The 12,585-nt window shown below is 44.3% G+C and overlaps 1 protein-coding gene across 1 annotated transcript in view; it reads right to left on the bottom strand.

The window, feature by feature from the left end:
- Positions 1 to 12,025, bottom strand: part of LOC310994870 (scavenger receptor cysteine-rich type 1 protein M130-like) — a 28,397-nt gene extending 16,372 nt beyond the window's left edge. Inside the window, exons 1-7 of the mRNA XM_083983750.1 lie at positions 11,926 to 12,025; positions 10,078 to 10,110; positions 9,215 to 9,502; positions 6,055 to 6,369; positions 5,684 to 5,962; positions 462 to 776; positions 94 to 369 (exon numbers count right to left, since the gene is read on the bottom strand). Of these exons, the coding sequence (XP_083839876.1) occupies positions 94 to 369; positions 462 to 776; positions 5,684 to 5,962; positions 6,055 to 6,369; positions 9,215 to 9,502; positions 10,078 to 10,110; positions 11,926 to 11,989 (1,570 nt within the window). The 5' untranslated portion in view covers positions 11,990 to 12,025. The remainder of the gene's footprint in view (positions 1 to 93; positions 370 to 461; positions 777 to 5,683; positions 5,963 to 6,054; positions 6,370 to 9,214; positions 9,503 to 10,077; positions 10,111 to 11,925) is intronic.
- Between the last annotated feature and the right edge of the window lie 560 nt (positions 12,026 to 12,585).

The raw sequence follows: 12,585 nt of genomic DNA, 5'->3' as shown, positions 1-12,585 counted from the left end.
AAAAAAATAAAACAGATTTTATACGGCCCTACATTTCTGCCACTGCAACAAAGGAAGGAAGACACTAAACCCGAATGTCACAGATGGACTTACCTGAACAGTTGAGCCCCGCGATGCTTAATGTGGATGGTGTCAATGATGTACAGTCCCTCAGGGAAGATCCAGACTGAAGACAGTCAGGCAACATCCCCAACATAGAGTTAAAATATATCTCTGTTCTTAGTGAAACAGCAGAGCCACAGCCCAGCTCTCTACAGACTACAGATGCTGTCTTCAGGTCCCACTCGTATCGCACTGGTTTCCATATTCCTAGTTTCACCTGCAGTTCACCTGAACAGCGACTGGCTCCTCCCACCAACCTGACAGGCTCTAAACACAGAGAAGAGAGTTCAGAGTAAAACAAGTGAGAGATCTGATTAAAACAGAAATTAAGCAAATCAAAACTGCAGCTCCACCTCTACCTGAGCAGGTGAGTCCAACAGCTTTGCCAGGTGAGCAGCTGCTTCTAGTTGAGCCTGAGCTTCTACAGTCCAGGAGAGCTGACTCGTTGCCTCCACACTGGAACTCTTTGGTCCACATTGGAGTCTCCACTGCTCCATAGAGCCCCCCCTGGAGGACTGAAGGAGCCCCACAGCCAAGCTCCCTACACACCACCTCTGCATCCTGCTGGTCAAAGTCATCTTCACACACTGAGGACCACCCATGGTTAGACTGGTTGGACTTGACCTCCAGTCTGCCTGAACACAGACTGCGCCCATTCACCAGCCTGACAGAGTCTGCAGAGAGAAAGACAACATGGTGACCTTTATTTACTGTCATATAAACTTTAAAGCCATTAGCATATGTCCAGAAATGAGTTCCTCCACCAAAGAAACTCACAATCCAGCTCTTGAGTCAAAGGGCCCTAGTTTGGTGGCGCAGCGCAGGTGGCGCAAGGTAGCGCAGCCGGTGTAATGCAAGTTTTGACCAGCGCAGCCTGGCACAAGGGCAGATTGGCAGATCGCGCTGCGCTGAGATAGGTGTGGCCGCGCAGCAGGGGGAGGCGTCACAGATTCAGCTTGGTGCAGTGGAAGTTTCGTGCGAAAATGCCCCACCGAGGGTGCGCTGAAAGCTCGCCAGCTCAAACCAGGTCTACTCTCAGCGCAGGGCGGAGCGCAGCAGGTGCAGTGGAAGATTAGTTCACCTGCGCGCAGTGCACACACGTCACCAAGACCTCACAGGCAGGTTTCCACAGTTCCAGGCACATTTAGATGCAATAAATAACCACAATAACCACTATTTACTGCAACTAATGGAATCAACACGTGAATTTATATCTATACAGATTGTCCCGTCACATCCGACATCAGATCAAAGGTTGTCGGCAGCGTAATGGAAACTCCACCTGAATTAACACAGCAGGGACGAACTGGCACTAAAAAGCAGCTGCGGATGTCCCAAGAGCAGGACTGTCAGGGTGGATTACTGCATGTCACTGCCGTGTTGAGATACGCACTGAGCGGGCGGGCGACCCGACAGATAGTCAGTATATAGCCTATACTCAGCATCTCTCATCACAGAAAAAAAGAGAGACGGACAGACACACATGCACACAGAGAGAGAGAGAGAGTCCTTTACGCTGAGATGCTCCTGGTTTCATCCCTGTTACCATGGTGTTTGTTTATGTTGTGATTAGTGTACACCTCTCATCTTTCTTACACAGGGTAAATACTAAATGTGAGCAGTTAAAGGTGAGGAGAGGAGCTCATTTGATTGGTGAAGATCTGAATCGGCTGTGTTAATCCCACTTCACGCCTTTTTCTCCTCCTCCCGCCTTCTCTCCTCCCTCTTTGCCATTTGCGCCGGTGGGAGGGACAAGGGGAGGGCTTGCGCTGGCCTGAGTCAGACTGTGCTGTCCACCAATCTTGCAAAATGCACCTGGACACGCCTCGTTGGCACGGCGAAGCTGTGCTGCGCCTAGACTGCGCTCGGTCCAGGAAACTAGGGCCCAAAGTCTCAAGTCTACTAACGGTCTGGACTAGGGGTGCCGAAAATAATCGAGATTCTTAATTGGATGATTCTGAATCGATGCAGTGATGTCACATAATCAATTTTTAAATTCAAACAATTAATTCCTGCATTGAGAATTTGATGGCGGCCACCACCGCTAAATTTCTCACCGCCACCAGCTCGCAGGTTCATTTTTTCCAGGCTTTTTATGCATTTATTTTGAAAGGCCAGCTGGAGAGAGATGGGGAGGGGAATAGCAAAGGGACTGACGGGTGGAATCAAGCTATCCTTTTTAGTTTAAAATCTCCTCTCCTGTTGTCAATAAACACATCTGGATACGGTGCTACACCCGAACCCCACAGCTGTTAAATGACTGGCTGCCTGTCACTCATACCATCCTTGAGTTTTACACTGCTGACTTGTATCATCATTCATCGTAATCGAATCGAATCGTGAGGCCAGTGAAGATGCACACCACTCGTCTGGACTTGAGCATCTTCACAGAAACAACTTTAACATCATCAGTTGAAGACACAAACTTTCCTCTGACTGCTGACCTTCACAGTCCTCCATAGTCTGACAGGGATGTTTTTTTTTTTTTTTTGCTTTTTTTTTTTTAAAGGGGGTTTTTGGGGTTTTTTTTGGTTATAAAAAAAGTCTCATACAGATGTAGTCAACTCGAAGTTCCCCCTGGTCCCTAGTGGGACCTCTGCGGGACCGTGATGGGTCCGTGGTGGGTCCGTGACGGGCTCCTGCTTGGCCTATGGGGATAATTTAATCCCCCGCGATGACGTAGCGAACGCAGCCACGACTGTTAACGCCCCTCTGCAGCCTGTGTGAAAATCAGCTGCAGTCTCTCATTTGTCCACGGGGAGGAGCAGTGATTTTGACCTGAGATAATCTGTCAATCACTTTTCCTCCTCCTTTCTTCTTTCCCTCAGATGAATTGCCTCCAAAACAGGCGATCTATAAGTAGCTTCAAAGATAAATAAACACAGACAGAGCACAAATAAAAATGTATATCACTCGCAGTTTACCTGTCTACAGATTGTGCATTCTAGTAAATGTTTGCCTTGTGGTGGTTTTAATGTTAACACTGAAGCATACAGTGTGCAAATAAACCCTAACCAATAAATAAACAACATGCCAACGTGTCTGTGAATATACACGCATGAGACTGTATGTGTAAAATGAAAGTGTGGTCGTAAGTGACCGCCCTTATATTCAAACAAGAGGAAAGAAATAATTGTGAGGTTCATAAATTAATACCCCATGATTGTGCGTTGCGCGCCCTCGCCATGGCACAGCTGAGACTTAACATAGGCTACTGGATGTTTTTTGTTTGTTTGTGTGAAACCTGTAATGTAAACAGTTATTTACAAGCCCCTCTTTCAGTTTTTGCCAGTCGGCAACCATGAAATCTGCTGTGCATCTCTGGCTTGCTCACTCACTCCCGATCCGCAAATAAATAAATAAATTTCTAGTGACCACAGTGCGTCACGTCTCAGAACCACGGGCAACATTTATGTATTTATTAGGGCTGTGCAAGTTAACTCATTAAACTATTAACGCCAACGTTTATTTTATCGCGCATTAATGCATGTTGCTCACATGCTTTTATTTTGTAAAAGTCTGTTGCTGGGTGCTGCGGTGTGGGGGTCAGAGTCGCCGGACACCGTAAACCTGCGGTTATCATTTTTTATTTATCCTACTTTGTTTTGATGCTAATGCAGCATTACTATGAGTATTAGACAGGGTCTTATGCAGAATAATTCAGTCATACAAAGATTAGACTAGGTGCAGCAGGTGTCTTCAGATTTGTGAATTTGTGATATCAAATCGGAATAGGGGGATTGACAGTATAGGCTAGTGCTGCCTATAACTAGTAAATTATAGTGAAAAATCAATACATTTAATAAATGAATTAAATCCAGAGGAAGTACAGGGTTAAATGAAATTCCAGCCCTGACTCCATATTCAGACCATCTGCAATCCTGTTTGACTTGTGTGTGTGTGTGTGTGTGTGTGTGACAGTTGAGGGTCCTGTCACTATGCCTCCTATTGATCATGCGCCCTGGCTACTCGGCCAAGGGGATGTTCCTTTGGCCGAATGGTTAGCGCACCCTCTTCACTTTGCCACATGTGCCTTTCCTAACCTCTGCCAGAACACAATGTTGCAAAATTACAACATTTTTTGTAAGATCGATATTTTTGGGTGGTCGCACATGGTCGACGCAAAATGGCGAAATAGCGCCCCCTACAAACTCTCAAAATCCCCATAGGGAAGTCGGGTCACTTTGTCCGATGTGGATAAAATTTGGTACACATATGTATTATACCCAGATATGCAAAAAAGCCTCTTAACGTCATGGTGAAATCTCAACAGGCAGTCGGCCATTTTGATTTTGATTTTTCCCGCTCAAAACTAACTCCTCCCACAGAATTCGCCCGACAACGTTCAAATTACCTACACAACATCTTCAGATCTAGCTGAGCTTAAGTTGTGCTCTGCGAGTCGGTAGGTCAAAGGGCGTGGCTGCCAGGGATCAACAAACATTGGCAACTGTTTCGGTGCTCGCCATGTACATACGAGTGGCTCTCACGTCCACATACTTGATCCAATCAACTTCAAACTTGCTGGACATGATGATGGCTCCGCCCTGAACGTCCCAATATATTACTTCCCACGTAACTCATAGCGCCCCCCGGTGGTAACAGGAAGTGAACTAAAATTCATTAAAAATACATAGTTTACCCCATCAACTTCATTCCACTTCTAAAACATGCAGAACCACTTGATGAAGCTACATTATGAACGCTGTGAAGCTACGAGTAATGGCGTTCCTGTGGGGGCGTGGCGACCACCAATTCCTCGCCATGACAATACGTTTGGCTTTTTGATGGCTTTATTGAACTCGTATCATCATGAAAATTGATACACAGGTCCATGGTGGCGACCTCTTCCATCTGATAGACCAGAGCGGCATTTTTATGCAAATGAGAATGACTGATGCATCCTGGGTAATTTAGGGGCAGCACCCTGCATTTTTAAATTGCACTCAGTGGCTTTTTGTGTTTTGATGGAGCGTAGACTAACTAACAATCAATTTGAATGTTTTATTTTTTGTTTCTTTTGTAGCACTATGTCTCATAATTATTTTGACACCCTCTTTGAAACCCACCGTTCACGCTATCTTGAAAAATTACAATTAATTAATCTACCAGTATGCTCATTTAGCCTCCCACAATGATCAATGACTCCACACAGTGGCCAGAAATGTCTGACCCAGACATCTACACGTATTTGGTCGAATCACCGGGTAGGTTTTGACTAAGTGTTGTCTGTAAATAGCCTGTTAATAGCCAACTTTTTGTTAGTTAGTTTGTCAAGCCAGTTAGGCTGAACTTTTCAATGGAGGGATGCCGGGCGCTGCCCCTAAATTACCCAGGATGCATCAGTCATTCTCATTTGCATAAAAATGCCGCTCTGGTCTATAGGGGTGTCGCTCATGTCGCCCCCTAGTGGAAACAGGAAGTGCCATTTATTGCATTAACATTGTCCGATTTCCTCGAAACTTCACATGTGTAATGAGGGACTGACCCTGAACACACCTGCATGCATCCCATTACTGCCCCCTGGTGGATGAACCATTAACTGGTCCTAACTCCCTCATGCTTTACCTGACCGACTTACCTGAACAGGTGAGCTCCGTGATGCCGAATGCGGATGATGACAATGTTGTACAGTCCCTCAGGGAAGATCCAGACTGAACACAGTCAGGAAACATCCCCCACCTAGAGCTCACAGGATATCTCTCTTTTCTTAGTGAAACAGCAGAGCCACAGGCCAGGTCTCTACAGACTACAGATGCTGTCTTCAGGTCCCACTCGTATCGCACTGGTCTCCACTCTCCTACTTTCACCTGCAGTTCACCAGAACAGCGACTGGCTCCTCCCACCAACCTGACAGGCTCTGAACACAGAGAAGAGAATTCAGAGTAAAACAAGTGAGAGATCTGATTAAAACAGAAATAAAGCAAATCAAAACTGCAGCTCCACCTCTACCTGAGCAGGTGAGTCCAACAGCTTTGCCAGGTGAGCAGCTGCTTCTAGTTGAGCCTGAGCTTCTACAGTCCAGGAGAGCTGACTCGTTGCCTCCACACTGGAACTCTTTGGTCCACATTGGAGCCTCCACTGCTCCATAGAGCCCCCCCTGGAGGACTGAAGGAGGCCCACAGTTAAGCTCCCTACACATCACCTCTGCATCCTGCTGGTCAAAGTCATCTTCACACACTGAGGACCACCCATGGTTAGACTGGTTGGACTTGACCTCCAGTCTGCCTGAACACAGACTGCGCCCATTCACCAGCCTGACAGAGTCTGCAGAGAGAAAGACAACATGGTGACCTTTATTAACTGTCATATAAACCTTACAGTCGTCAGCATATGTCCAGAAATAAATTCCTTCTCTGTTACCAACTGTATTGAAATATTTTCAGTTTGCATCTGTTTATTCACTTCTTGTGTTTTGTGCTTTCAGTCAAAGGGATAGTTCAACATTTTGGCAAATTGGCCCATTGCCATAATCCCTATAGTCATAGCAGTAGGTTCGTTACCTTTATTTGTCGGTGTGAGCTATTTTTAGAACCATGGAGCTGAGCGGCGAGCTGCTCAGAGCTACGCTAATTTCTTGGTTTCCCTCATCAAACTCTTCAAATACACAATCCAACAACTCCAAAACGCTCTCGTGGACAAGTTGAGATAACAACAGAACGTTACGAGATGGAGTTGTTTTAGAGGTAAATGCAGAGACTGCTTGCTTTTGCATGAATTTACCTTGAAAACAACTCTGTCTTGTAACGTTCCATTATTATCTCATAGCGTGGAGAATGCGCAGGTCACAACTTGTCCACAAGAGCGTTTTTGAGTTGTAAAATTGTGTATTTGATAGTGCTGGGCATAGATAACATTTTTTAATTCAGATTAATCTCACTGCAATCTTGGAGTTAATCTAGATTAAAACGGCTCATTTGAATTCTGATGAAGGCATTCAAAATGATGCACGATATGAAAAATTTCAACCGATAACCAATAATTTCCTGCTTCTCATTGCCGATACCGATAACCGATAAATTCATATTTTTATATTTAACATAATAGGCTCTAGCCTATCTATAAACTATAAACTATAAGAGCTAACAAAAGCTCTGGCTCTTCAACTTTTCATTAATTTTTTTCATGTCATATCACACAAATATTTGTGGTCATTTGCTGTGAATAAAAAATAGCAGCAAAAGACACTCATAGGCCAAACATTTACCATATGAAATTAATAAATCAAAAGCACTGACATATCAAATCATCATACAATTACACACATTACACCTGTCAGTGTGGTCACGTCTGGAGAGAAGCAGCTTCTCTGTTTTCCCAAACTACCGAGTGACAGCGTTAATTGCGCATTTAAAAAAATAGTGCCGTTCACTGAGAGCTATGATGAACCTCTGCACTTCATCGCGACTGTACTTGATCCGCATTATAAGGATCATTACTTGGATGTGGGAATAAAACATGCTGGCTCTTATCCCGTTTCCCGAACAGCTCGCGTCATCACAAAACTTGTTTGACAGGCATTGATAAAGTAAAAGGCGGTCTTTTTTCACGTATTAGGCCTAATGTCGTTGCTGATTTGCATTGTGTAGCCGTTTGTTTTGTGTAACGTAAGCTGTTCAAAACGTGTTTGACATGAGCTGATAATAAATACAGGCTACCGCTATAAAGTCCATCTCTTTGTATTGATTTTTGGAGAAAATATGAAAAAATAGAAACTCGATTTTTATTCGAATATCTGTGTTTTTTAAGAGGCAATATTTGAACCTCATTTCTGCCATTCATTGACAGCCCTAGAAAGGAGTGGAGAGACTGGTGGAGTATTAAAGCAGAAGTGAGTGATCCGGTCGTTTTCGCTAATGCTGCGTTCCAGGCAGGCTTTTGAAATCGTAAATTACAGCTTCAAGTCACAACTTACGACTTTGTAGCGTTCCAGGCAACCCACTCGTGTTTTTCCGACCTGTTTTACCGGTGAAAGTCACTATAACGGCCACTCGTAACTTCCGACCGGTGAACTCGTACCAGATCGAACTGGTACCACTTCACGGTCGGAAAAATACGAGTTTCCTTGAACGCACCATAACAGTCCTCGTCGCTACGTCACCACATTCACGGCGTTCCTTGGCTGCACACACAGCCCTGCATGCCGTTCTCTCTCCTCATTGGATAAAAACTGTAGGATACGATAAATGTTTTCTCCTCGGCTCAGAGCAGAGCAGAGGGACTGAGAGACCCGTGTTTCAGTCCAAACACTCTATGTAAGTGATTGCTGTCGGAAGATATAACTATTTAAGACTTATATTAACACAAATATATCACTCACTTCTGCTTTAACTAGCCACCACGGTTTATTGTTGGCTGATGGGAGGGCTGAGGATCGGTCAGCGTGCTCTCCAGAAACACCGTGTCGTGCCACAGCGGCTCACTGTGGAGTGTGAGGTCCGTCGGTCCCGGATGGACGGGGAGACTTGTCTCTCGCTGACCTCTAGCGCCACAGGACCACGGAGGGCAGCCTCGGCCGCAGCAAATCCTCCCGCTCCGTGACGAGCGGCTGTGGCCCGACACGGCGTTTCTGGAGAGCACGCTGACTGACCAAGCCTTGGTTCTACCGGTGACTTTCAAAACAACGCACTCCCCAAGGTCCTCCCGCGGTAAAATGTGATGATCCCTCGGTCAAAGCAGGCCGCCGGCACCACCGACCCGTACCACAGAACGACCGCGACCACCGGTGGGACCGATGTTCCCGACCTGCTGTGGCCGAGAGACCATCACATTCCGCGGCGAGAGGCTGTGACACGGCACGGTGCGTCTGCGTTATTGTTGTTTACTGTTTTTAAACAACTGTTTTTTTTACTGTGTTACTTGTTTTTATTTAGTTTTTCTTTCTTTTTGGAAGATTTTGCCATTGTCAGACTGTGACCATCATATGATTTGCAGCTCATTGTGAAGAGACTGGAATCAGGGTCAGTAATTCTAAGTCTGAGGCCACATTCCTCTGTCAGAGAACAATGTACCGCTCACCTGTGATTTCAGCTCTGGGTGTTTGTTTGTGACAGAGGAAGACGGACTAAGTGATGACCTACTGTCACAGATGTCAGTACATAGATGCATTTACCTGAACAGGTGACTTCCAGGGCAAGGTAACTGTAGCGTGATTCAGATACACAATACGTCAGGCTCAATTCAGACTGAATACAGTTATCCTCGATCTGCCATACAAGTTTCCTTGAGTCCCGTTTTATTGTTGTTGAAATAACAGAGCCACAGTCCAGCTCTCTACAGGCTACAGATGCTGTCTTAAGGTTCCAGTTGTCGCTGTAGACTGACATCCACCCTTCAGAGTTTTCCTTCACCTGCAGTTCACCTGTACAGCGACTGGCTCCTCCCACCAACCTGACATGCTCTGAACTCAGAGAAGAGAGTGAAGAGAAAAACAAGTGAGAGATCTGATTAAAACAGAAATGAAGCAAATCAAAACTGCAGCTCCACTTCTAGTGGAAGATGAATTACTTTGGCTCCATCTTGTAGTGGCATGAAGAATGACGCTGGTATAAAAACGAGAGAATAAAACCTTGATGTGCTGATGGAGCAGACCCTTTGATCTACTGGAGATGTTAATAAAGTAAATGGAGCTTCATTAGTCCATGAGCAGTAAACAAACCAGACTCAGATAACCTGGAACTCACAGCTGGTTGAGATGATACTACTCTCAAATTCACTCTATTTCAGGACCTTCAGTAACCCTTGTAAACTATTCTTATTGAAATAGTTCTACTTTTTACTATATTTCTCTATTTTCGACTCTATGAACTCATTATAAATGTAATCGAGATGCTATGTGACCAGGAAGGTGAAGGATCATCAGTCGATGATCAGTGGGGACAGTGAAATAATGTAGTCATGCTCATTTATAGTAAGTGTTTAGACATATATGGCACTCATCCATCATCTTCATGTGTCCTCGTCCTCTCTGTTTACCTGTGGAGCTGTGGCTTCCTTCAGCCCAGAGTCCTAAGGAGAAAATCAGAGAGGAAATATCAGTGAGATCTGTGAAGACAGCCAAGTAATTAAGAAGCAGAGACAACCATTTAATGAATTTCAATCTTAAAGTAACACATTCTTTTCTACTCTGCATATATTGTCACACATCTTCCACACTGATCTAAAAGGGAGTTTTGGAAAGCTAAGTGTTTTCACACTACATTTCCCATGAGCCCAACGTTTGCCAAGAATAGGACCATAAACTGCGATTCTGTGGCGTTATTCCCATGACCCACCTCGTCCGGGAAACCGAAAGTAGGAAAAAGTAGGAAATGCTGGACGAGCCAACTAAATAATAACAACAAAATAACTATAAAGACGAAATGATATATTTATCAAAAATGGACCCATTATCAAGTGTGGGTAATGTAAATTCATCCACATTAATATGAGACTCTTTTATAACCAAAAGCAAACTCCTCAGGGTCTCTTTAAACCTTTCAGGTATTTTTTCAATCATTTATTGTCATTCAGCCTCCTGATTACAATTTTTACTTCAGCCACATTGTAATAGTTAAACAATATTCTCTAGCTGTCGGTTTTGAGTAGACTTCAACTTAGACTTCAACATAATCTTCAACAACTCAGACATTTAACCATTTGATGTCATTCAGCCTCCTGTTCACAAATGCTAATTGATGCTACATTTTTTGCCTTAAACAGCTTCAGAGTAGGGGAGAGTGGGGTAAGATGAGCCAGTGGGTAAGTTGACCCACCCCTTGTTTCTAGGAAACTATAGGAAAAAGTTAGCGTGTGACCAAATATTTGGGAGGCAGGCATCATTTCATGGAGTCTGTGAAGATTAGAACCACGTGAGTAAAGTGGTTGTGATTACAGTAAGTATGTTCCTATAAACAGGGAAAGTTGTTTATAGTGTGCCAAACTTTACTTTCAAAGAAAAATCTCTGGGATTCTTCCCAAGATGCCACGTAATTGCAAAACTCCCCATATCTCAATGAGTTGGTGGCTCAGCAGGAAGTCCCTGTAGTTTGTGTTCACCTGTAGCCTGGACAGATGAAATATTAAGTAAAAGGGGAGGTAGGAGATGGATGGAAGGAAAGAAGGGGGGGTTGATTCAATTTACCCCACTCCTATGGTTGTTTGAGTCACAAGACCACTTTTTTTGAACATGCTATTATATTTACACTCATTCTGTTAATTTGTAGGGATGCAAAACATCCTGAAATAATAAATATGCATATGTGTTAGTTAGCAACACAACTATAATTGTCTTGATGTAGTGATCCTGAATACAAAAAGTGGCTCAACTTACCCCACTGTCCCCTAGTAGTGCTGGTTACTGTAAATAATTGACTTGTAACTTGTTCAAGGGAAAATGGAGGCTCTCTGCCTTCCACCTAGCGTCTCTTGGCTGAAAACCAACCTTGTAAGATCAGAGCCTCTGACCCGGTGTCCCAGCTCTCGTATCTGCAGCACGGCGTCACAAACCCACCCCGTAACCCGTAATCTCTTGTTTATGACAGATAAGACTACACAAATATACACACTGTAACCCGTATATGAAAAATAATGTTATCCACCGGTTGCTTGGTGCATTTCACGAACATAAACTTGGAGCTCAAAGCTCTCTGTCTTCAGACTGTCTACTTCACAGACCATAACACAGGGAGAGCATGTAGCTGCCTTGTGTGATTTGTTACTGAGTTTTAGATTAATATTTTACAGTACTGGCAGGTGGTATCCAACCAATTGTTCCAATATGCCAGGGCTGATTTTTTGTCCCAGTCCTGAACCTGTCTCACGCCCTTCAGTCCTAACAGTTACCTGAGCTCCACAGCAGCAGCAGCAGCAGCAGGTGACCCATGTCCACATAGACGTCTGTTTTCATCAGCTGTCTCCTCTCTGACTGCTGGACTCCTCTCCTCGTCTTTTAACCAGGGCAGGCAGTAGGCTCAGCCCTCCCCCCACACCCCCCCCCCCTCCAGTATTGTTTGTTATTGGTGATTAGGTGGGCAGCCTATAGCTCTGCCTGAAAAACTCGCCAACCCTTGTTATGAATCCCAGGTGATTCTGTCTATGGTCGTGTGTCATCGATGTTTGTGATCTTTAAGCTTCACTCAGACTGAGTTCACCGAGTGCCTCTGTCTGTTAATTATCTATAGCCTATGGGCTAAGACCATCCTTGATTCTCTGCTGCCTTTAAATACAGTCTAGATATACAGTGTAAATATTGGCCACAGTGATAAGTCTCTCTTGTTTAATTTAATTTTTCAAGCTCATCCAATGAAAAGATAGCCTATGCATGCAGAAGGATTTTTAAATTTATATTTATTGTATTTCAAAGTGTAAATAAAACCCCAAACCACTTTTTCAGTGCCATCAGGACTGCCATTCAGATTGGCTGAATTCAGACCACTATTTGGTTTCACAACCAAGTTGTAACCCACCTGTTATTTAAACCAGCCCATGACATGCAAGAACCGG

The sequence above is a fragment of the Trachurus trachurus genome, assembly GCF_905171665.1.
Source record: "Trachurus trachurus genome assembly, chromosome: 12".
NCBI classification, from domain to species: Eukaryota; Metazoa; Chordata; class Actinopteri; order Carangiformes; family Carangidae; genus Trachurus; species Trachurus trachurus.
Note: the sequence above shows the minus strand (reverse complement) of the source record. Positions and strands in the feature narration are given on the sequence as shown.